Consider the following 25,128-nt stretch of genomic DNA (forward strand, 5'->3'; position numbering starts at 1 on the left):
CGCTGGTTGTTTCGTTGATTGGTGGAGCTGCTTCCCGCTGACTTGTGACGCGCTGCGCAGCCTATCCCCGCGCGGCTGGCGGCGGAGGTGACGCACTGTGTGGACTGATGCTGGAGAGCGGCTCCTGTTGTTATTGTTGTTGTTTCGTTTCCTCCGGTGGCCCCGCCCCGTGTCTCCCGCTGCTCGCAGGCTCCCGGGTCCCGCTGTCTCCGGGATGTGCCTGTGCCCAACATGGAAAGTAAGCGCGTGGAGGTTCCCCATGGAGTCCTGGACGACCTGTGCAGGTAACGGCGCTCCTCCTGCCCTGTCCCTGCGGTTGTCGCTGTGTGTATAGGCTGCAGCTACCTTTTCCATTGCCAGTTTTTTTTTTCTGAAAATTGTGCAAATTATTTTGCGGAATTGTAAGAAAAAGTTCTGACACAAGTGCTGGGCATAGAGGTACAGAGACCTGGTGCTGATCTATTGCAGTGCTTGGTAAGGTCCTGACCTGGTGCTGATCTATTGCAGTGCATGGTAAGGTCCTGACCTGGTGCTGATCTATTGCAGTGCATGGTAAGGTCCTGACCTGGTGCTGATCTATTGCAGTGCATGGTAAGGTCCTGACCTGGTGCTGATCCATTGCAGTGCATGGTAAGGTCCTGACCTGGTGCTGATCTATTGCAGTGCATGGTAGGGTCCTGACCTGGTGCTGATCTATTGCAGTGCATGGTAAGGTCCTGACCTGGTGCTAATCTATTGCAGTTCTTGGTAAGGTCCTGACCTGGTGCTGATCTATTGCAGTTCTTGGTAAGGTCCTGACCTGGTGCTGATCTATTGCAGTTCTTGGTAAGGTCCTGACCTGGTGCTGATCTATTGCAGTTCTTGGTAAGATCCTGACCTGGTGCTGATCTATTGCAGTGCATGGTAAGGTCCTGACCTTGTCCCAGATGATGTCAGATGAGAGGGGCAGGTAGGACTAGACCTGTCTATACACCGGCATATGCCCAGAAATATATGGAAAGTAGAAATGAGGAGGTTTGGTTCCCCCTGGCCAATCCGCAATGGATGGCAGGTTGCCGGGGGCGTCTGAACCCAAACATGAGCGCTTCTGCCAGGGTCATTTGGACGCTCTGCAGGGCGTGTCATCCGTATTTGCAAATCCACAAAAATAAAAATGCAGTTACTTGTCCCAACCACAGGAAGGGTCATATGACTGTGTTACCTGTAAACTGATCCACAAATACAGACAGCACGTGGATGACGCACACGTGGCCTCCGTATCGTTCACATTTCCACAGACGTCTATGAGAAGGGCCGGAGCTGCCAGCGATGACATGAATAGGATCCGCTCTGAGTTTTCTACAGTCTTCACATGGATTACTGCAAAACATATGCATGGGCCCATTGGAATGAATGTGTCAGTGTGCTGGCCGCAAACAGCAAAAAGGACAGCACAAGACGTAAACTACACTGATGTATTCCTCTGGTGAACTGATGTGAACAAGACTAGAAGGGAACCTGTCATCAGCAATTTGCCTAATAAACCACTACCAGAATATTGTTAAAGGGGTTGTCCACTTTCAACAAATATTTGATATGATTTGTGTAAGGAAAAGTTATACTATTTTCCAATATACTTTCTGTATCAATTCCTCACAGTTTTCTAGATCTCTGCTTGCTGTCCTGCTATAAAAGCTTCTATTTTTACTTTGGATATAATCTGTCCATGTGGTGTGATGGAGTTACACGAGCTGTTATTATCACACATCTCCTATTACTCTCTGATAATAATGGTTTGTGCGCATGCATGTCCATCACATCACGGGGACAGATTTTTATCCACTTAAGATAAACAAAGAAGCTTTCTATAGAATGACAGCAAGCAGAGATCTCGTTTACTGTAAGGAATTGATACAAAAAGTATATTGGAAAATTGTATACCTTTTCCGAATACAAACCATATCAAATATTTGCTGAAAGTGGACAACCCCTTTAAGTGGCATAACACGTCTTGTGACATCATCCAGAAAATCATCTTTGAAATAAGCTGTAAATTGGTTGTATAAAGTCAAGGAGGAAGAGAGTTTAAAGGGAACCTGTCACGTCCGATCAGCTAAATAAACCCCGTACAGTACCTTAGAGCAGTGATTTTCAACCTGTGTGCCGCGGCACACTAGTGTGCCGCGACACAAGGTTGAGTGTGCCGCAGGGGAAAGTTGCCCGAACTAGGCTGCCCCGGTTTTCTGCCCCATACTTACCTCCAAGTCCCACGTCGGCGATCCGCCCGTCTTCTGTAGCTCCTGTACCGCGCGGCCCATGTCACGTGACTGACGTGACCTGACGTCAGGTCGCGTAAGTCACGTGACCAGAGGCGCGCGGTGCAGAAGCTACAGAAGGTGAGCGGATCGCCATTAGGAGTGAAGGTACGCGGAAGAAGACATCAAGGGTAAGTATATAGGGTTATTATTTGTATAAGGAAGGTAGCTAGGGTTTTTTTTTTTATTAGTAAAGGTAGGCTGGGGCTTTTTATTTGTTAAGGGGGGCCTCTAGGGCCTTTTAATTAGTAAAGGGGGGCCTCTAGGGCCTTTTAATTAGTAAAGGGGGGCCTCTAGGGCCTTTTAATTAGTAAAGGGGGGGCCTCTAGGGCCTTTTAATTAGTAAAGGGGGGGGCTCTAGGGCCTTTTAATTAGTAAAGGGGGGCTCTAGGGCCTTTTAAATAGTAAAGGGAGGCCGCTACGGGCTCTTAATTTGTAATGGGAGACCGCTAGGGGCATTTTATTAGTAAAGGGAGGCAGCTAGGGCCTTTTTATTAGTAAAGGGAGGCCGCTAGGGGCTCTTGATTAGTAAAGGGAGGCCGCCAGGGGCTTTTTATTAGTAAAGGGAGGCAGCTAGGGGCTTTTTATTAGTAAAGGGAGGCCGCCAGGGGCTTTTTATTAGTAAAGGGAGGCAGCTAGGGCCTTTTTATTAGTAAAGGGAGGCTGCTAGGGCCTTTTTATTAGTAAAGGGAGGCTGCTAGGGGCTTTTTATTAGTAAAGGGAGGCCGCTAGGGCCTTTTTATTAGTAAAGGGAGGCAGCCAGGGGCTTTTTATTAGTAAAGGGAGGCCGCTAGGGGCTTTTTATTAGTAAAGGGGGGCATCTAGGGGCTTTTTATTAGTAAAGGGAGGCATCTAGGGGCTTTTTATTAGTAAAGGGAGGCAGCTAGGGGCTTTTTATTAGTAAAGGGAGGCAGCTAGGGGCTTTTTATTAGTAAAGGGAGGCAGCCAGGGGCTTTTTATTAGTAAAGGGAGGCAGCCAGGGGCTTTTTATTAGTAAAGGGAGGCAGCTAGGGCCTTTTTATTAGTAAAGGGAGGCAGCCAGGGGCTTTTTATTAGTAAAGGGAGGCAGCCAGGGGCTTTTTATTAGTAAAGGGAGGCAGCCAGGGGCTTTTTATTAGTAAAGGGAGGCAGCCAGGGGCTTTTTATTAGTAAAGGGAGGCAGCCAGGGGCTTTTTATTAGTAAAGGGAGGCAGCCAGGGGCTTTTTATTAGTAAAGGGAGGCAGCTAGGGCCTTTTTATTAGTAAAGGGAGGCAGCCAGGGGCTTTTTATTAGTAAATGGAGGCCGCCAGGGGCTTTTTATTAGTAAATGGAGGCAGCTAGGGCCTTTTTATTAGTAAAGGGAGGCAGCTAGGGCCTTTTTATTAGTAAAGGGAGGCAGCTAGGGCCTTTTTATTAGTAAAGGGAGGCAGCTAGGGCCTTTTTATTAGTAAAGGGAGGCAGCTAGGGCCTTTTTATTAGTAAAGGGAGGCAGCTAGGGCCTTTTTATTAGTAAAGGGAGGCAGCTAGGGCCTTTTTATTAGTAAAGGGAGGCAGCTAGGGGCATTTTATTAGTAAAGGGAGGCAGCTAGGGCCTTTTTATTAGTAAAGGGAGGCCGCTAGGGGCTCTTGATTAGTAAAGGGAGGCCGCCAGGGGCTTTTTATTAGTAAAGGGAGGCAGCTAGGGGCTTTTTATTAGTAAAGGGAGGCCGCCAGGGGCTTTTTATTAGTAAAGGGAGGCAGCTAGGGCCTTTTTATTAGTAAAGGGAGGCTGCTAGGGCCTTTTTATTAGTAAAGGGAGGCAGCTAGGGGCTTTTTATTAGTAAAGGGAGGCCGCTAGGGCCTTTTTATTAGTAAAGGGAGGCAGCCAGGGGCTTTTTATTAGTAAAGGGAGGCCGCTAGGGGCTTTTTATTAGTAAAGGGGGGCATCTAGGGGCTTTTTATTAGTAAAGGGAGGCATCTAGGGGCTTTTTATTAGTAAAGGGAGGCATCTAGGGGCTTTTTATTAGTAAAGGGAGGCAGCTAGGGGCTTTTTATTAGTAAAGGGAGGCAGCTAGGGGCTTTTTATTAGTAAAGGGAGGCAGCCAGGGGCTTTTTATTAGTAAAGGGAGGCAGCCAGGGGCTTTTTATTAGTAAAGGGAGGCTGCTAGGGCCTTTTTATTAGTAAAGGGAGGCCGCTAGGGCCTTTTTATTAGTAAAGGGAGGCCGCCAGGGCCTTTTTATTAGTAAAGGGAGGCAGCCAGGGGCTTTTTATTAGTAAAGGGAGGCCGCTAGGGGCTTTTTATTAGTAAAGGGGGGCATCTAGGGGCTTTTTATTAGTAAAGGGAGGCATCTAGGGGCTTTTTATTAGTAAAGGGAGGCAGCTAGGGGCTTTTTATTAGTAAAGGGAGGCAGCTAGGGGCTTTTTATTAGTAAAGGGAGGCAGCCAGGGGCTTTTTATTAGTAAAGGGAGGCAGCTAGGGCCTTTTTATTAGTAAAGGGAGGCAGCCAGGGGCTTTTTATTAGTAAAGGGAGGCAGCCAGGGGCTTTTTATTAGTAAAGGGAGGCAGCCAGGGGCTTTTTATTAGTAAAGGGAGGCAGCCAGGGGCTTTTTATTAGTAAAGGGAGGCAGCCAGGGGCTTTTTATTAGTAAAGGGAGGCAGCCAGGGGCTTTTTATTAGTAAAGGGAGGCAGCTAGGGCCTTTTTATTAGTAAAGGGAGGCAGCCAGGGGCTTTTTATTAGTAAATGGAGGCCGCCAGGGCCTTTTTATTAGTAAAGGGAGGCAGCCAGGGCCTTTTTATTAGTAAAGGGAGGCAGCTAGGGCCTTTTTATTAGTAAAGGGAGGCAGCTAGGGCCTTTTTATTAGTAAAGGGAGGCAGCTAGGGCCTTTTTATTAGTAAAGGGAGGCAGCTAGGGCCTTTTTATTAGTAAAGGGAGGCAGCTAGGGCCTTTTTATTAGTAAAGGGAGGCAGCTAGGGCCTTTTTATTAGTAAAGGGAGGCAGCTAGGGCCTTTTTATTAGTAAAGGGAGGCCGCCAGGGGCTTTTTATTAGTAAAGGGAGGCCGCCAGGGGCTTTTTATTAGTAAAGGGAGGCCGCCAGGGGCTTTTTATTAGTAAAGGGAGGCCGCCAGGGGCTTTTTATTAGTAAAGGGAGGCCGCCAGGGGCTTTTTATTAGTAAAGGGAGGCCGCCAGGGGCTTTTTATTAGTAAAGGGAGGCCGCCAGGGGCTTTTTATTAGTAAAGGGAGGCCGCCAGGGGCTTTTTATTAGTAAAGGGAGGCCGCCAGGGGCTTTTTATTAGTAAAGGGAGGCCGCCAGGGGCTTTTTATTAGTAAAGGGAGGCCGCCAGGGGCTTTTTATTAGTAAAGGGAGGCCGCCAGGGGCTTTTTATTAGTAAAGGGAGGCCGCCAGGGGCTTTTTATTAGTAAAGGGAGGCCGCCAGGGGCTTTTTATTAGTAAAGGGAGGCCGCCAGGGGCTTTTTATTAGTAAAGGGAGGCCGCCAGGGGCTTTTTATTAGTAAAGGGAGGCCGCCAGGGGCTTTTTATTAGTAAAGGGAGGCCGCCAGGGGCTTTTTATTAGTAAAGGGAGGCCGCCAGGGGCTTTTTATTAGTAAAGGGAGGCCGCCAGGGGCTTTTTATTAGTAAAGGGAGGCCGCCAGGGGCTTTTTATTAGTAAAGGGAGGCCGCCAGGGGCTTTTTATTAGTAAAGGGAGGCCGCCAGGGGCTTTTTATTAGTAAAGGGAGGCCGCCAGGGGCTTTTTATTAGTAAAGGGAGGCCGCCAGGGGCTTTTTATTAGTAAAGGGAGGCCGCCAGGGGCTTTTTATTAGTAAAGGGAGGCCGCCAGGGGCTTTTTATTAGTAAAGGGAGGCCGCCAGGGGCTTTTTATTAGTAAAGGGAGGCAGCCAGGGGCTTTTTATTAGTAAAGGGAGGCAGCCAGGGCCTTTTTATTAGTAAAGGGAGGCCTTTTATGACTGTTTTAGTGTCATTTTGTGCTATTTTGGTTGGTGGTGTGCCCCAGGATTTTCTAAGTATAAAAAGTGTGCCGCAGCTCAAAAAAGGTTGAAAATCACTGCCTTAGAGCACACTGTAGAGTCATCGCAAGAATCCTGTTACTCTGCGTTGCTGTTGTGTGATAAAAACAACTTTTATTTTTCTTGTTTATTTCGGCAGTCAAGGAGGCGGGACAGCTTTCCAGGGCACTCGAGCTCTGCCCGCCTCCTCAGGACTGCTCTCGCTTGAACCACGAATAAAAACACTGCCCCCAGCACTACCTCACTACACTCGGTTTCCAACTTCCTCGCGTTCTCAGTCAGCTTGTTAGCCTGGCATCTGCTGGCTAGCTCTCAATCACACCAGCGCCATGCACATCACAGACGCATGCGTGGTGCGCCTATGCCAGACTAACAGGCGGACTGTGCATGCAGGGATGTTTGAAACCGAATGTAGTGACTTACAAGCGGGGGCAGTGTTTTGATTTGTGAGTTCAAGCGAGAGCAGCCATGAGGAGGCCGGCAGTGGCTCGGAAAGCTGTCCCACAGAAATGTACAAGAAGAATAAAAGTTGTTTTTATCACACAACAGCAACGCAGAGTAACAGGATTAGGATCATTGCGATGACTCTACAGTGTGCTGATCGGAGGTGACAGGTTCCCTTTAAAGGGAAGCTGTCATCAAAACCTGGTCTAAAAAACTACTACTAGTATGTAGTAGCAGCTTTTCACCTTACAGAACATGTTTCTTTCATAGCCCAGCATTGTTCCAACAACCAGAAAATCAACTTTGAAGTCAAATGTAAACTGGTAGTATAAAGTCAAGGAGGCTGAGAGTTTAACAGTGAAGTCAATGTCTCCCTGCCTCAGAACACCTCCTCCCATGACTTACATCATGCACCAGACTTCAGGAGATCTGGTTAGTGATTTCTCTGGGTGCAGGACCATCAGTTACAGTGAAGGGGGCTTTCTGAGACCGGGTTAAACTCTCCTCCTCCTTGACTTTATACAAAAAAATTACATTCACTTCAAAGTTGATTTTCTGGATGATACCACAACCCTGGGCCATGAAAGAAACATGGATCTGGAAGGTGTTCAGCTGCTTCACAACATACTGGTTCATTAGGTATGTTTCTGCTGACAGATTCCCTTTAATGTTGATTGCATTTAGTGGATGAATAAGATAACCAAAACTGAATCAGCAAAAGCCAAAAATACCAAAAGAAAGAGGTGACAAGGTATCAATAATAAATAAAAAAAATCCTTTATTGCAATTCTACACAAATTATGCACATATATGTCCCATAAATTGGAAAATCAAATCCATAGGGGAAACAAGTAGCCCCAGATGGAAATAGGGCATCCACAGATGGTCACTGACAAAGCATCAGTGCGAAACACGCGTCGGGGTGTACTATTTGGCCTCCCTTTGGCTGTCCTGTGTCTGCCCTTCACCATACTTTTGGGTAAGTGTGCTATAGATATATGGAATTTTTAACTCCGGAAGGTACCTCCGGTTCATCTTATTTTTTGTCTCATTGTACTATTGCCACTTTACCCCTATTGGTCTTACTGTTGGACCGAATATTTTCTTAAATTTTGGGCATATTTTCACTCTGGGGCATATAGAAGGGGGGGTTATACGTACTCTGTAGATGCCCTATTTCCATCTGGGGCTACCTGTTTCCCCTATGTATTTGATTTTCCTGTTTATGGGACATATATGTGCATACATTTGAGTAGAATTTCAATAAAGGATATATATATATATATTTATTGATAACTTTGCGGCTCTTTCTTTTGGTATTATTGGATGAATAGGAGTCTGAATCTCCACCTCAGTCATCAGGGTCCTCCAGAACCAGGCACATTGTCTAGTGGGAAAGGTAGTTGATATGAAACTTGTGGAAAGTCCCTGTAATGTAATGTGATTGGCTCTTTGAATATGCTCTTTACTCCTCTGTGTTAATACTAACAATGTGTTTCTTTTGACAGCCGATTTATCCTACACATTCCCAGTGAGGAAAGAGATAACGCCATCCGAGTCTGCTTCCAGATCGAGCTGGCCCACTGGTTTTACTTGGACTTCTGCATGCAGAACTTTCCAGGCCTGCCTCAGTGTGGGATAAGGGACTTTGCTAAAGCAGATATCCTTTTTTTAAAAGGGTTATTCATCTGTGTATTGTTATAAGTTGCAGGATTTTATTAGTAGGAAATGTGCACCAGACATATATGGATGTGATTTGCATCTTTATTCACTTACTGCAACTTGGGACTGATGCAAACTTGTACCTTCTAGTTTTGGAATGGACGGCCCACTGCTGCAGTATATGTAATGGATCAGCGCACTGGGGTGTCAGTTTAAGGGACCATGTGACGATCTGTTAGAACATGTCCCAGTCCTGCTTCAAAATCTTTTATGTGAACATACCCAGATTCTAGTTTAGCTGCCACGGTTTTCCATAGTTTTATCTTTTTTATATTTTCCTTTACAATCCGTGTACTTTTCCAGCATTGCCCATTTTTACTTCCCAATGGTGAAGATGTTCAAAGGGTCTTGGATGAATGGAAGGAATATAAGATGGGAGTACCCACCTATGGTGCCATTATTCTGGATGAGACACTTGAAAATGTGAGTCGTCTTGGAAGAGGTAGAAGCTGGGCGCATTGTGTGCCCCCTTCCTCCTGTGTGACGTATCTGATAGTGATATGTCATGGATCACTATGATAACACAGGAACAATTTATGACTATGAAAACGAAAACCCGTAAAGCTATGGTCAGCTATTTTCCAAGGGATTTTCATTTATGCATTAGCACACTGCTACTGGCGTTTGTTTTATTCTTTCATTTCAGTCAACATTATTCAGGGTGCTTGCCCTATGTCAGGGCTGATAGGGTTAGGGGTGAGCATCCTGCAGCAGTGCTCTCTACAGATGGCACATGGGTGTCTCTGGTTTTGCAGGTGTAAGATCACCAGTATAATTTTTGCATATAGCATTACATAAAAAAAACTTGATCCACTGCTTTGTGACTATATGATTCCACTTAATATATGTTGCTAACGTAGTCTGAGCCTAACTCTACCACTTCTTTCCAGGTGCTACTTGTCCAAGGTTATTTAGCAAAGTCTGGATGGGGTTTTCCAAAAGGAAAAGTGAATAAAGAAGAAGCCCCTCATGATTGTGCAGCAAGAGAGGTGAAGCAATGTTTCTCATTTACTTTATTAGCTAGGTATAAGGATCTGATGGGTTTGGACAATGTCCTACAATGAGGTACATTTTACATATAGTATGCCAATGCATAACCTACCACTACCAGTATTCATTTGCCATGACCCCAGCATTGTACCTTCAAGGTGCATGACATAAAGGAGACAATTCACTTCTCTATAAGCTTTATATAAATGAAGTGAATTTACCAAACTTTTTTACATTTTTTTTCCGCTAGTCGGTCCAATACGGGTTGCTAGATCACTGAGAAGGGAGGGGGAAGATGAATAAAGGGCTGAGTTGGCGAAAGGCCAAAAGTCACTTTTAATCTCAATGAAGTGCTATAGTCATATCAGTTCTGGTGAACTCTCCTCTGTAATCTGTGGTGCTCATATATGGTTGGGTGGGGTTAAGGAGTAGAATTTCGTTATACAGTATATGGGAGACATTGTAGAAGCTAGTCTTCAACCAGTAGCGCAAGGAAAACTTAGAGATAGGACTTCTGCACACATGTTGTTTTTTTTCTTATTTTGTGTACAAGCTGTTGTTTCCATGGTTAGCACAAGTCCCCATGTATTTCTATGTGACCATGCACACTGCCCTCTATGTGACGTCTGCTTGAGCCCTAAAACCCACAGCAGCTTCAATTTCAATCTGTGTCTGTGGCTCGAGCAATCTTTCTACTGTCATCAGTGCCCACAACCTCAGCTCCTTCTGCTCTGTAACATGTTGTATGTGGATTACACTCCATTGTCACAGAGACAGGGTTCTGTGGGTGTATGTATGTATATATAAATATAAATGTTAACTTTCAGGTGCTTGAAGAGACCGGCTTCGATATTAAGGATCGTATGTGCAATAATGATTACATTGAGCTGAGGATCAATGACCAGTTAGCTCGTCTTTACATTATTCCTGGAGTTCCAAAAGACACAAAATTTAATCCAAAAACCCGAAAAGAAATCCGAGTAAGTATACTCTGCTCATGTGAACATATATTTTCTGTGCCACCTCAAAGGGAGAGCACACCTTCATAAATCTCATGTCTTTTTGTTCTTTTCTTAGTTATACTTGTGGGATATTCACACTCCCATTTTGGATTTTTTTTTTTTTTTAAATGTAAAACATTTGGAAAAGGATGTTCTCTGCACCTCGTTTTCCATGGATACACTGGACTTTGAATGATCTCTGACAAAACAGAAAAAACTAGTACATGCCTTAGTTGTTTTATGTGAACATACAGACATAAACACATAATAAACTAATGTTGGCTTTTTCTTCTCTTTTATTAGAACATTGAGTGGTTTCCAATTGAAAAGCTGCCCTGCCATAAAAATGATATGACTCCAAAGTCAAAGCTAGGATTGGCTCCAAACAAGTTTTTCATGGTCATACCTTTTATAAGGTAAGTACATTGAGAAGTCAGTAAGTGTTTGTAAGGACAGTTTTTCACTGCAGTGGCTGTTCTGTGAACTATGGACTGTGCATGGTCTTTTTCATTATGTGCATCATTATGATATATAATGTACAGATTCCCTGCTTCCCTACTAGTTATTTTGATAACAGCTGGGAAGAAGGCACTCCATCATATATCACTATGAGTCCCATGCACTGCCGTAATTCATTGGTAAAGAAGGTTGAGTGAACTGTAGTCTAACCCCCCACAGATCTTCTGAAACTAGTGTCCTGCTTTCTGAGGAGTGGTGGCGGTGCATGTCATCAATGATGTTAGTGGTCTCTGCTGATAATACATTGTTTATAGGGAATATTCGGCTGCCAACTTCTGATACCTGGGGTAAAATTAGTCAAGTTGCAATTTCCCCACTGACAGTAAACACATACGTTCGGGACAGTGCAACTAAGGAAAAGTCTATTTAATTTCCTCTCGGTAACATTTTTTCTGATGGTGATGTCAAGTGTTTCATCTGTCTCCCCCTCTTGTCATCAGGCCATTACGGGATTGGCTGCAAAAGAAGCTGGGCGACTCATCGGATAGTGATAATGGAGTGCTCTCTACTGGAACTACACCATCAAAACCCGTTGTGGAGAAAATCAAGTAAGAGGATTGAGTATGTAAGAGATGCCTACATGTCTGTCGCTATTGGTTCCTATGGGGACATGAACACCAGCCTCCTCACAACTCAGTTCCTAATGGAGGACATAACGTCTTCTACAATTAATACAGTGGGGGAGATTCATGAATCTCTCCAGTGTATCCTCCTAATGTGGTGGTCCTTTGGAGAGGTTTCTTTATATATGATTGGGGCACTAGTGGTCTTTCTTTCCATAATTAAATAGGAATCTCTTCATAGATATTGTGAGATATTGACGTGAAAACTAATAAAAAATGTAAATATTATGTTTCAGCATCTGTATATATATATATGGGCTTACTGTTGCCCAAAATTCAGTATTGTAGTGCAAGTAAAGTATAAAAACTAACTGCACTAAGCAAAGATCAGCAATTTTCTTATTAACTCTAAGGCCCCTTCCACACTTGCGTTGCAGATCACGTCAGAGTTTGATCAGGGTGCGATCAGTTTTTGGTCAGTGAAAAACGCACATTTTGCATCAGAGTGCAATCAGTTTTCAGTCAGAGTTTGTTCAGTGTCTCAGTTTTTCACGCACGTTTTTGATGCAATTTCAATGCAATTTCAATGCGTTTTTCACGCGCAAAAAATGCGTGTGAAAAACGCAAGTGTGAAAGGGGCCTAAGTATCTATCTGCAGGTGTTTAGCTACTAGCAGAGGCTTTACCTTGTTCCCCCAGGCTACTCTACAAGCTACAATTTTCCATGCTTTCTGGTCACCATGGGAAACCGTATAGGACAGCTAGAGACGAGGGGAGGGGCTGTAGTGGAGGATTGCAAGAAAATAGGACCTTGGGTGATGTCACAAGCATGTGACTCATCACGAGCTTCAGCTTATCCACTTACAAACATGCTGTCCTGATTCATATGAATGTCCTGAATGCTCGGGCTTCAGTACCCTCAGTTGATGTCAGAACCAGGAAGTGCCGCCCACTTCAGGAGAACCTGAAAGGATTTTAACAGCCTCATATATCCAATAGCCCTATATCTCAGGCTAGGAAGAAGCCAGCAGCATGATACTCACCAGCTGTGCTAAAACAATTTTTTTGGTCAGTAAGTTTACAGTTACGCTATAAGTAGTCTTTTACTAAATCTGATTGAGTTGTGGAGTAGTGGATGTCCTGTTTGAATCTCTGATGCCTCAGCTTCTTTAGTCTGTGTGTGTAAAAGAGTGTAAGTTAATATTAATTATTATAACAATTCCTCATAGGTCCAGAATGCGCTGTATGCCTCAGTTTTCTGAGCTTTCTCCAGGAGAACAGTGGCCAAAGCCTAAGGTACTGTAAAATCATCTACATAGTCAGTCGTGCTGATTAGTTAATGTTAGGATAGGAGGCTCATATATTTTAATACAGATGGCCTGTATGTGCAATATTTTACCTATGGGAAGTGGATACAGTGAGAAAAGGTGGCTGAGCTTATAGATCAGCGGCACACTACAGTGCTTGTTCCATGGAGAGAGCACTGCGCAGGTATTGGTCTCCTAAGAGAAAGCGTGAACCTTCCCTTTATTCATTTCTGCTAAGGATACAGTATGATATTATTAACCGGTAATCTGCCATTACATTATTAGGAATAGTGATTTTTGTTCTTTAGTTACCGTATATACTCGAGTATAAGCCGACCCGAGTATAAGCCGAGACCCCTAATTTTACCACCAAAAACTGGAAAAACCTATTGACTCGAGTATAAGCCGAGGGTGTAGTATACAGCCAGCCTGCCCCCTGTAGTATACAGCCAGCCTGCCCCCTGTAGTAAACAGCCAGCCTGCCCCCTGTAGTAAACAGCCAGCCTGCCCCCTGTAGTAAACAGCCAGCCTGCCCCCTGTAGTAAACAGCCAGCCTGCCCCCTGTAGTAAACAGCCAGCCTGCCCCCTGTAGTATACAGCCAGCCTGCCCCCTGTAGTATACAGCCAGCCTGCCCCCTGTAGTATACAGCCAGCCTGCCCCCTGTAGTATACAGCCAGCCTGCCCCCTGTAGTATACAGCCAGCCTGCCCCCTGTAGTATACAGCCAGCCTGCCCCCTGTAGTATACAGCCAGCCTGCCCCCTGTAGTATACAGCCAGCCTGCCCCCTGTAGTATACAGCCAGCCTGCCCCCTGTAGTATACAGCCAGCCTGCCCCCTGTAGTATACAGCCAGCCTGCCCCCTGTAGTATACAGCCAGCCTGCCCCCTGTAGTATACAGCCAGCCTGCCCCCTGTAGTATACAGCCAGCCTGCCCCCTGTAGTATACAGCCAGCCTGCCCCCTGTAGTATACAGCCAGCCTGCCCCCTGTAGTACCTAGCCTGCCCCCTGTAGTATACAGCCAGCCTGTTCCAATAGTAGTATACAGCCAGCCTGTTCCAATAGTAGTATACAGCCAGCCTGCCCCAATAGTAGTATACAGCCAGCCTGCCCCAATAGTAGTATACAGCCAGCCTGCCCCAATAGTAGTATACAGCCAGCCTGCCCCAATAGTAGTATACAGCCAGCCTGCCCCAATAGTAGTATACAGCCAGCCTGCCCCAATAGTAGTATACAGCCAGCCTGCCCCAATAGTAGTATACAGCCAGCCTGCCCCAATAGTAGTATACAGCCTGCCCCCAGTATGCCAAGTGAATAAAAAAACAAACTTAATACTCACCCTCCGACGATACTCACCTTTGATGCTCGGCACGGCTCCCGGTCCTCGGCGGTGGCTCCCGGTCCTGGCAGCGGCTTCCGAACCTCGGTGGCAGCTCCTCTCTTCTTTCTTCACCGGCGGCTCCCGGTCTCTTTGCTTACTTCACTAGCCGGCAGTCGCGTCCATGCGATCTGCGGCCGGGCGCACACTATGATGCGGCAGTGTCGCCGCCGATGATGTCATCAGCGGCGACAGCGCCGCATCTTAGTGTGCGCCCGTCGGCAGATCGCATGGACGCAACTGCCGGCTAGCGACGTAAGCAAAGAGCCAGGGAGCCGCCAGTGAAGAAAGAAGAGAGGAGCTGAGCCGCTGCCGAGAATCGGGAGCTGCCGCCGAGGATCCAGACACCGGAGGGTGAATATTATTATTATTTTTTTCTTAGTTGACTCGTGTATAAGCCGAGGTGAGGTTTTTCAGCACATTTTTTGTGCTGAAAATCTCGGCATATATACATGAGTATATACGGTATGTTATCCTGTATTGGATTTGCGTTATTCCCTGACATCTTCATCATTTTTAGATTGAAATATTATGGGGTCTTTATGTTTTCATTAATTATTAAAATGTTTTTTTTCCTTGATGCAAAAAAGAATGAATGAATGAATGGATGATTGATTGGTATCACTAGTGCCATAATTAAAATATTATTTTAGTCATCACATATTGTAAAATGCCAACAAAAGAATTAAAAAAATGATCAAGTTGTATCTATGATCCGCACATAGTAACAGCTGCTGGGAAATTTTTACATTGTCACTTTTATTGCTGAGTCAATTTCTTAATTTTTTTGTTTATCAGAAGTGTCTGGCTGCCATAAGCAACTAGTTTTGCTCTCAATCAGAGCTCAGCGTTCATTTTCCAACAGCAGTTTTATAAAATGGAAGCTGGGCTCTGATAGGTTACCATGAGAAACGAGAACAATTCCTCTCTCAAACACTTCTGATAATTTGCCCCCATAGTATTGAAGCGAAGCTAACTAAAAACATTAAAAGGGTTGGCCACTCTATTACATAAGTTGCCCATGTGCCTTTATTGCCTTAAAGGGGTATTCCCACAAAGACAAGTTTCTTTAAAACACTCAGGATAAGAAATTCTCTAATTCAGTGTTATTAACAAAAATACAGCATTTCACAGATATAAAAATAACACTCCTCACACAAAATACAAGGTCTAATATAATTACAATAAAAAAAAAAGTTTTCTGTAGAAATGGAAATTGGGAAAGAAAAAATGCCTGGACGTGTTGGGTCCTTAGGCCGGCGGCACACGTGATGTTTTGAACCTGTTTTTGGGCCTTTTTTAAGCAGTCCGTTAAAAACCGCATGCGTTTTTGAGTGGCTTTACCAATTATCTTCCAAAAATGCATGCATTTTAACGGACTGCTTAAAAAACGGTCCAAAAACGGGTTCAGAGCACCACGTGTGCCGCCGGCCTTAAGGGAAATCAGCTCTCAAAATCCATTATGATAAACTAGAGACCTTTACCTAAAGATCCAGACACTGTAACTTCTAAAATTCTGTGCTATGGGGGCGTTATATTGCCCCTCTGCTGTAGCCTGTCTCGCCCCGCCTCTGCTCCCTAGGCACTTCCAGGAGGGCTGCTTCCATCTTATTCATTTTGGATCTACAAGTTAGTGCTCCTGGTTTATCCTGCATGTTTTTGATGGTAGATTTCCCATAAGATGTGATGTGATCAAGAAACCATATGTGTTCTGAACATTGCTGCAGTGTAGCCGACTTATATTAAAGCGTGAGTGTTTTTTTTTTTTTTCTGGGCGTTAGAATCAAAATCTTAAGAGCAATGGTAAGAAGCAACATCAAGATCCTCCGAACCAAAATCAGAAGAAGAAAGCAAACGGAGTCCACAATGCACAAGTAAAGCAGCAGCAGATCAGTATTCTGGTAAGGACCCCCTAAGGAATTAGAAACACAGGGTCTCTTTTGGGTGCACATGATATAAAATTGTGTATATTGTATAGATAATAAATAAACACATTTTATAAATAATTATAATGAAGGGTAACACTAGTCTGTAAGGCAACGATGTGCAGTGACTTTGCTAAGGTTTTTTTTTACTTCTTTATAGAAACCCGAGAAGAAGCTTACCCCCAGGAGGCTCACTGACACTTTTGATGTGGGTTCGTATCTTTCCTAAATCTTGTATTTGATTATAGTTGTTTATTAAAGGGGTTGTCCGGGCTTTATAATCTCCTTTCTCTGGAGCAGCTTCTTGCGACCCATCAGTACCAGTCTCTGTATGTCTACAAAGGCTCAGTGGGGATGTCATGCCAATAGCTGAGCGCGCACCACAACCTGCAGCTTTTTATACACCTCATCTGCTGCAGAACCTCTTTATGACTAGTGAACACTTGAGTGACCATTTAGATGGCACTCATTCCCAGTACATGTGATCTGGGAGGGAGCAGAGATACATGTGGTTGTAGAATTCTCTCTGCACTACATTGACTTGTATTCTCTATAGCAAATCCTGTGTAGCTTCTGTTTACTTGTGGCATCAAACATTCAGCTTTTTGTTGTGTTTCTATTCCCCAGACTCTGAAGGACAGCAGAATGACCACGCAGGTGATGAAGCTTGCAATGGGACCCTAGAGTGCTCCTTCTCTTCCAAAGCCTTCCTGGGATTCCGATTTGACATGGATGCCATCATGAAATCCTTGGATTTCTGATCCACCAGCAACTGCACAAGGATCATGTATGCTGCGGTGCTGCAGCCAAGAACTTGTGAAATCAAGCCTTACCTTCCTCAGGTTCTTACAAGGATGTGCAGGGATTTACTGGGGGGCAGGAGAAGGTCTGTCCTGTGGACAGGACGTGGTTCTGTTCATTCTATATAATTATGGTGGGGGAGGGTCTTTCTTTCTTGCACTGTTTTTGCAATATCATTTTTTTTACACACAAGTACCTTTTCAGTGTTGAGCTCTCCTGTCAGCGGGCATTGCCTGGATGTAGTTTGTCCTTTAGTCCCTGAGATAGATGTGACACTTGGTTTACTATTTAGCTCTTACATGGTGTAGCTTGAATGTACTCTGGATGCAATGTCGCTGGTGACTTCAGCCTTGTTGCACACCACTTGTTGGGGATCTGTATTTTTTGTTGCCTTGTATTATATGCACTGCACATTACCCCAAATGAACCCTTTCATGGCTGGAGTGGGCTCATGATATCTGCATTATGTGCCCATCGATGTCTGTCATTGTGAATACCACCTACTGTAGCCTGTCTGTAGGTATACAAACCCAGTGACTGGGGAGGACAGAAGTTATATTCACGCTAATGTGAAAAGACATGAGCTTTCCTCCAGCCTCTATCATTCATTTATAGGGTGAATAAGATTTTCTTAGGAATGTATTTCTGGGGGATCATATACCTGCTGCTGGCTTCATGTCATTTGTTTTGGTGTTGCTTACTGTATTATCATGTAGTCTTTACCTCCCCCCTGGCACCTCAATGTTTGCTTTGTGTAATATTTTCAGCCATTGTTACAGTTGTGCCACTGTCCTGCTGTTGTGTCGCTCCGTCAGATGAAGGGCAGAAAAGGTCACATATCTTTGGGATGGCAATGCCACTTTTCCAGCAATCAGATTACAGTCATGATAGGTATTGCATATCAATGCCCAGGGATCACATCAGCTGGGGCCTTCAACTGTGCACACAATGTTTTATACCTACCCCTACCTGGTACTCTGCAAAGCTATTCCTCCACTGTAGTGATGCCCATGCTGTGTAGATTGTATGATTGTATCTTCCAAGCGCTAGGACACAGTGCAGGTATACATGACATATCCCTTGGAAGCAGGACTCAATAGAGCATGTGCGAGATTTCTGCAAAAATTGTTGATTCAAGACCTGAAGGCTCCATGGACATGACTGGGTGCTTCACTGATCCATAACCCGGGCTGAAGCACATAGACTGGGTGAAGATGGGAGTAGCAAGTGCTCCTCACCCCTCCCCTCTCCATAGACAGCCAGGAGGCTGCGCTGCAGTACGGACAGGAATGCTCTGTTTTGTGAAGTGCAGTCTCCAGGCTCGGTCACAGTGGTGACGTTTTATTCACAAATCTGCATATGGTGCCTAATATTAATGAAATATGCAAAACCAATCCAGTTGCTGTAGGTGCATGGCCTGGATGGAGATGTAGGAACAGGTGACCCATTTCCTAGGTAAAATATTAAATGGCCTCTACAAAGATTCTGGTTCAGTATCATGTATGGCCTGAGCAGAGGGCGATTCTAGGGAGAGGGGCATCTAAGCTGTGCTCATTGTACAGTTTTATTTCTGGGTTCTAATCTTTTATATAGATGAAATGAAAAGGCACCTTGTAATTTTAGCCTAATGTCTATTGTGTTTTCCTGGATTATTGGTGGCAATTAAGAGGTTTTCATTCTGGTTGCCGCGCTTATGTATATATGGACTGTTGAGAGCTCGGTTAATATTGGTATATATGTGAGCGCAGATTAGAAAGCAGGACTTGCTGATGGGGCACTGAACTTTCCATATATATTTTATATACTCCCATTGATGCCTCTCATAAAAGCTTCATAGAGGTGAGTCTGTATGAGGCACATTTCATACGTTTAGAGTACACAATAATAGGATTGTGTGAGCGTTGGCGCTGTTGCTTAGTTTCCCATAGCAGCCACGTGGCTTACATGTCATATTCTGGTCTTGGGAAATAAAAGGTGCAATTGTATTGTAGATTACAATGTCTAAGGTTATGACCAGGCAGAGCCTAAATGTACAAACCCTGTGGTGTTTCTTTGTGGGGCTTTGTATCCAGACTTTACATGAAAAACCTCAGTATATGATTTCTTTTCTGAGCACTGAAATGTGAGTTATGTTACTATGGCTAATGGGACACATGGGTCTTTATAAAACCTGCATTCTTATAGTGGCAGGAGAAAGAAAGGAAATATATATATTTTTTCCTGTTTATCACGACTCTTTGCTTAGTTTTGTTGTATTTACGTGCAGCATATATGCACGTGTGTGAACTATTGGGAGAACAAGCACAATTGTGTAATACTTCAATACTGAGGGAATCTTCTCTTGCTAATGACTTGTTTTGGGTGTTTTTATTTTACTGTCTCCCCCATTCCCACCCCTCCCCCAATAGTGAAAGGTTCATTTTAAGGTTTTTGAGGATCAGAATAATGGGGCACATTTACTTACCTGCTCGCTGGAATTCACAGAAAGTGCATTGTCCGACCATAATGCACTGTGCCGCGATTCACTAAGATCGTGCGTCCGATATCCTGCATGTGTCGCTTTCCACGCTCGGGTTTACCGGAGTTCACCATCTTTTTAGTGGTGCATGTAAGTGCATTGTCTTGCAACGCAATTGAAAAGTTAAATCCCGCTCTCAGTCCAAATCAGTCAGAGCATTGGACGGCACATGCTCTAGATCGTGTCGCATGGAAACCAGCACACCCACTACTCAACATTGAAGATAGGGCAGAGTCCGAAAAAAGTGTGCTGCAAAGCCCTTAATAAATGTGCCCCAATGCCATGGTATTCAGATGCTATCAGCTTTATGCGGGGAGGGTGAGGGGGGGTAGTATGGACAACTCAAAAAATGTATTGATTTTGATGGCCTTTGAAAAAGAGAACGCCCTTTTCTTTTCGATCTTGCCATAATCTTTTTATTCTACCTCGGTTTATACAGTTGAATTGCGTTTCAAAACGCCACGTGTGACTGCAGAACATTCTGTGACACTGATATCAGCACATGAAATAAAATGGGGTAAACTGCAGCTTGAGAGGTAATAGACGCTGCGGATTACTTGCAGACTTGGGCTTCCCACGCACTTCCACATGAGTAGCCATGAGCTGCACGTTGGCTGCAGAAGGAGGTGGGGAGCGCTCCTCACCCCTCCCCTCTTCATAGTGGACTGAGCAACCGCACCACAAATTGGGCACAATGAGGACCCGCCCTGTCTCATCTGCATTGCTGAGCGATCTGACGTTTTTGTGGCTGCCTCACAGCCGCCATGTGCATGGAGCCTTAGTCGCTTAAAAATTTTCAGAATAATTCAGTAACATTAAAGTGAATGTGATTTGATAAAAGTAATGTAAACAATGCATTTTATTTCTCCACCAAAATTATTGCTCAATGCGGAAAGTAAAATAATGATGGTGCCACTTTTTGCACACATTTTTTTCTTATGCACATAGATGCTAGATGCAGCTTTTAGGCGTGACAATCCGCGGTGTATGCAGAGAGCCTAAACATGAAGGTAATGGATTAATGTGGGATTTGTTATGGGGGAGGGAGGGGGTTCTTCTTAAGTGACCCTGTTATGTTGTGAATGGGATCACATTGACAAATCTTTCTCCCTCCATAGTTACTACTTTTATTTGATATATGTAGATTTCCTGTTTCCATTCAGGGACCTGGAAGCAGTTTGTGGAGTTCTGGCTTCTATCCTTGGAACCCATGTAAGTCTATAGTAAGAGACTAATGATGTGCAGCTCAGATTTCTTTAGGGTTAGGACCAGATCCCACCTGCATCAGGGGTTTCTATTACAATCTCCGTTGTAGAAGAGAGTAACAGAAACTGTGAGCAGAAGGTCTTCCGTTTCTCATAGACATCAATGTACTGAAAGTTTCCATCTGTTATTTGTAGTGGAAACAGGTTTTTTTTTTTTATTATTCCTTTTTATAGTAAGTACAGTGTGAACCCGACCTTAGTGGAAGTCCAGTAACCTTTCCACCTACTTCTAGTGGTTCGGTACCATAGGGTTTCTGCTGTGGAATTGCGGGTGGGAAATTTGCACTGATGTAAGATTTAACATATCAACATAATATGGGGAAAAGCTCTTCTTATAGTATTTCCTGTACTGCATGACGATTTGGCATGTGGGATCACTTTGTTGCACTGTATATCTGTACTCATGTGGTGAGCATCCTCCTCCATTTCCCAGTTACCTGATACGAGGTTTCTCCTGGTATTATGGGCCCAGGCCGCCTCTGGCTGGAGGATGTTAGGAGTCAGGCTTGTGGCATACACTTACACTGAGTGCTAGCTCCTGTGACGCTGAATGTTCACTTGCAGGGCAGCTGGAATGATCAGCAGAAGGAACTGCTATTGGAGCCAGTTGTTGTCCCCTTACTATAGGTTTTCTACATACAATAAAATGCAGCATTACCTTTCAGAGATGTGATCTGTACAGTTTGTTCTGGCAGCTGTAGGTATCTTGAGTGTTTCTCTATAAATACTTTTACGTAGCGATACTGTGAAATACCTTTACCCCATGTACTGAACCCCCTCTATACATTTCTGTATAAATACTTCTATGTGAAGCTGCTCTGCACAGAAAGCAGCAGATAATCCCAAGTGTGGCCTTCAGTTTACTGCGGAGGAAACCTGTCAGGCACTTCAAGCCCCTCAAACTGAGGGTCTTACCTTATTTTCTGTAACGAGTCCTTCTGCATGATGTGGATTATATTATTACACATACACACTGCATTGTGAGTCAGACAGGTGTAATACCCCCTTCCTCCCCTGTCCCTGCACAAGCCATCACACCCTTTCTGTGCTGCATCTCAGCAGGAGGAAGGGTCTGGAGCCTGAATCGGGAAAGCTCAAACAGACCAACACACTACTATACATGAGGTAGGACCTTTACTATGGGAAACTAGATGTGTTGGACAGGTTCTCTGACAGAGGTTTTACAGGCTAAACATATCTATAGACAAGCCCTTAAAGGAAACCCTGCCATTGGGTTTTTACCATAAACCTAATGACAGGTTCCCACAGAAGTCTTCATACTGTATATGTTTACCTGTATTTATACTGTATGTGTTTAATGTATAAATCGGATCTAGTGTGATGGGGCTCAGCTTCCTTTGGAATTCTCTTCAGCAAGTCACACACAGCCGATGGTGGAGGGAGGGGGGTGAAGGAGCTGAGCCCAGTGACTCGGCTGAAGAGAAAACACACCCAGGCAAGGTGTCAGCTACTTTTTTGTTTTAAGAGTGATTTTAGCTGCTCTATGGATTTCAATACAAAAAAAAAATTCATGGGGCACAATATGAAGACTGATGTGGGAACCTGTCATTTAGTTTAATGGAGAAAACCTGATGACAGTTTCTGTTTTAGGTCCAACGCCCAGCACCCCCTCAGCAGCTGATACAGAGAATGGAACAGACAGAAGTGTAGTGGCTGAAGGGAGTTACTGCAGTGTAACGCACCACTGCTTCTTGTTCCATCTCTTGTGTATTATCTGCTGGATACAGCTGGTCAGCGCTGGGGGATGTGGAGAGGGGCTGGAGAGGTCATGAAAACTGAAAGCCTGAGAAAAACCCTTAGGCCATTACATTACATTAAATTGATGTTACTGTGAAATCTTCACAAAAAATCCTACATAAAGTCATATTGATATGTAAAGCGCTACGGAATTTGATGGCGCTATATAATAAAGATTATTATTATATTGGCCCAAATCTATTATTCTGGCTGCACAAGAGTTTCATTGGACTTTGCACTGAAAAGAACGTCTTGCACGTGTGTATATATAAAGTGTCACACACTTAATACAAAGACTCAACAGAATTGTGTTGCATGCTCTTTGTTGCATACTTCCGAGCAGTGCAGCTTGCGCCAGTATTCAATAATCTGGCGCACCCTACACATGGGTGTATTCCTCACTTTTGATAAATCTGGGCCACTGACTTGCGATCTGGAAATAAAACTCTGCAGGACATCACATTTCTGCAGCGTGAAAGTCTATTGACAAATGAAAGATCTACATCAAACTATTTATGCAAGTAACATTAAATTTGTGACAAAAATACATGTGAAGATAGCCTTAAAGGAAATCTACCATTTGATTTCATGCATTATGAACCAAACATACCTTCAGAATGCTCTTGAGTGGTTTTGCTGAAAAAACTATTATGACATTCAGGACCTTGGGAAAGCTGTATTGCATGCTTCTTACAGTACATAAACACATTTAAACAAGCTGTCTGCACTGTCTATACAAGACTTATCAACCTCAGCTGGATGACTCAAACACAGCAGCTGTGAGATGGTGCAGTGATTGATTACTTCTGCCTGTCAGTGATTACATCATTCTCCTGAGCAGTGAAAGAGGAGAAGAGCTGAGCCAAGCAAAGGAGTGACATGCAGATGCATTATCCTGAATTTTATAGTTGTTTTTTCAGCAAAACCGCTCCGGGATAAAACAAGATATGTTTCTGCATTCATGTAGCTACAGCATTTTCAAGGTATGTTTGGTTCATAATGCATGAAATCGAATGGTAGATTTCCTTTAAAGTTTCTGAGTTTATGTTTGGTTTATGAACAGTAAGGCATAAAAATAGCAAGTAGCACTTGATCTATTAATCTGAACTAAGCCTTACAATGGGTTGATTCGAGGCAAATGAAAGCAATGTGGATTTTCTATTGTGTTTTAGTTTGACTCACGCAGTGACCCTCTTCTATGCCTCTTTATTGTATTTGTCTTGTTGTAAGCTTTATACATGTGGCATTGGCCTTCTGAGGTTTTATTGCTATTGATTTGTCTCCTTGTATACGGTCTGTCTAGGAATAACACATTACTAAACAGCAATAAACCAAACTTGTAAAAATAGTCTCCGACTTGTGCCTTTTTATCTAATAGTGGATTGTGACAGAGCATTATAGATGTCTGGTATCTATATCAGTGTCTGGACTCCAAATGCCTTACTTCACACACAAATGGCAGCAAAACCAAAATTGCCCTCTACGGGAGGAGCCTATTTCTGGCAGCTGTATATTCTGCTATTCAGTACAGCATAATACAGCAGCTGTAGTATGCTATGGTTACTAGCAGGGTAAGTACAAACAGCCTCAAACAAACACAAAACAGATTCCCCCATTTTAACAAAAAAATTAAATGTAAATGTCAGAAACCAAGAACTGCTTAAAGCAGGTATTTACCGCTAATCATATGCGTTAGATTGATCATCAGCTAGTATGACCACCCCTATTAAAAGCTGAAGTTTAGTATATGTTTCTTGTGTTGTGCCAAGGAGGAAAGACAGCAACAGTGGGAAAACACACACAATTGTTTTTCAGATATTGTCACTTAATATGGAATATACTTGGCCTCACCTGGAATATGCTGTCCAGTTCTGTGCACCGGTCCATAAAAAGGATGCTCTGGAGCTGGATAGGGTTCAACATAGAGCCACAAAAATGATAAGAGGTATGGAGGGTCTCACGTATGCGGAAAGATTAAAACAACTAGATTTATTTAGTCTGGAAAAAGAGACGACTATGAGGGGACATGATTAATTTATATAAATATATGAATGGTCCATACAAAAAATATGGTGGTAAATTGTTTCAGATAAAATCAAATCAAAAGACGAGGGGGCACTGTCTACATCTGGAGAAATCAAGGTTTAATCACCAGAGGCGACAGGGCTTTTTTACTATGAGAACGGTCAATCTGTGGAATAGCCTGCCTCAGGCACTGGTCACAGCAGGGACAGCAGAGAGCTTCAAGAAGGGTCTAGATGCCTTTTTACACCTTAACAACATTGATGGTTATGTTATATAGAATTGTTTCCCCTTAATCCCTTCCTCATCCAATCCCTTCCCTTCCTTGGTTGAACTTGGTTGGACAAGTGTCTTTTTTCATCCGTATAAACTATGATACTATGAATTTGGCAAACTTTGCATAAATTAACAGCATTAATTAGCAGTTGAAAGCAAAACAAATCAAAACAGACTATGATGCAATTGAGTTGTAGTTCTATGTGCAGTTTCTTAATTTGAAGGAGGGGGGGGGGCAGTTCCAAGACTGCAGAATTCAAGAGAAAATAAAACTTTTCAAAAATATTTAAATGAAACAGAGGCGCCCAGACTTGCTTCACCTGAGCACCTCATGGCTCCACCATTCACTAATTATGCCC

At 43.8% G+C, this 25,128-nt stretch overlaps 1 protein-coding gene across 1 annotated transcript; it reads left to right on the forward strand.

Moving 5' to 3' along the window:
- On the forward strand, nt 1–23,802 carry DCP2 (decapping mRNA 2). Its single transcript, XM_072140697.1, has 11 exons — nt 1–284; nt 8,235–8,386; nt 8,744–8,871; nt 9,339–9,437; nt 10,266–10,418; nt 10,743–10,855; nt 11,399–11,506; nt 12,750–12,816; nt 15,986–16,105; nt 16,290–16,341; nt 16,757–23,802. The coding sequence occupies exons 1-11, from the start codon at nt 232–234 to the stop codon at nt 16,888–16,890; spliced, it is 1,179 nt and encodes a 392-aa protein (XP_071996798.1). The 5' UTR covers nt 1–231; the 3' UTR covers nt 16,891–23,802.
- The last annotated feature ends 1,326 nt before the right edge of the window (nt 23,803–25,128 follow it).

Source organism: Engystomops pustulosus, chromosome 1 (genome assembly GCF_040894005.1).
Source record: "Engystomops pustulosus chromosome 1, aEngPut4.maternal, whole genome shotgun sequence".
Lineage (NCBI taxonomy): Eukaryota > Metazoa > Chordata > Amphibia > Anura > Leptodactylidae > Engystomops > Engystomops pustulosus.

Coding starts and splice junctions, on each gene's coding strand:
- DCP2 (XM_072140697.1), top strand. CDS start 232: ATGGAAAGTAAGCGCGTGGAGGTTCCCCATGGAGTCCTGGACGACCTG. Junction 8,387..8,743: donor AAGGGACTTTGCTAAAGCAG/ATATCCTTTTTT, acceptor CAATCCGTGTAC/TTTTCCAGCATTGCCCATTT. Junction 16,106..16,289: donor AGCAGCAGATCAGTATTCTG/GTAAGGACCCCC, acceptor ACTTCTTTATAG/AAACCCGAGAAGAAGCTTAC.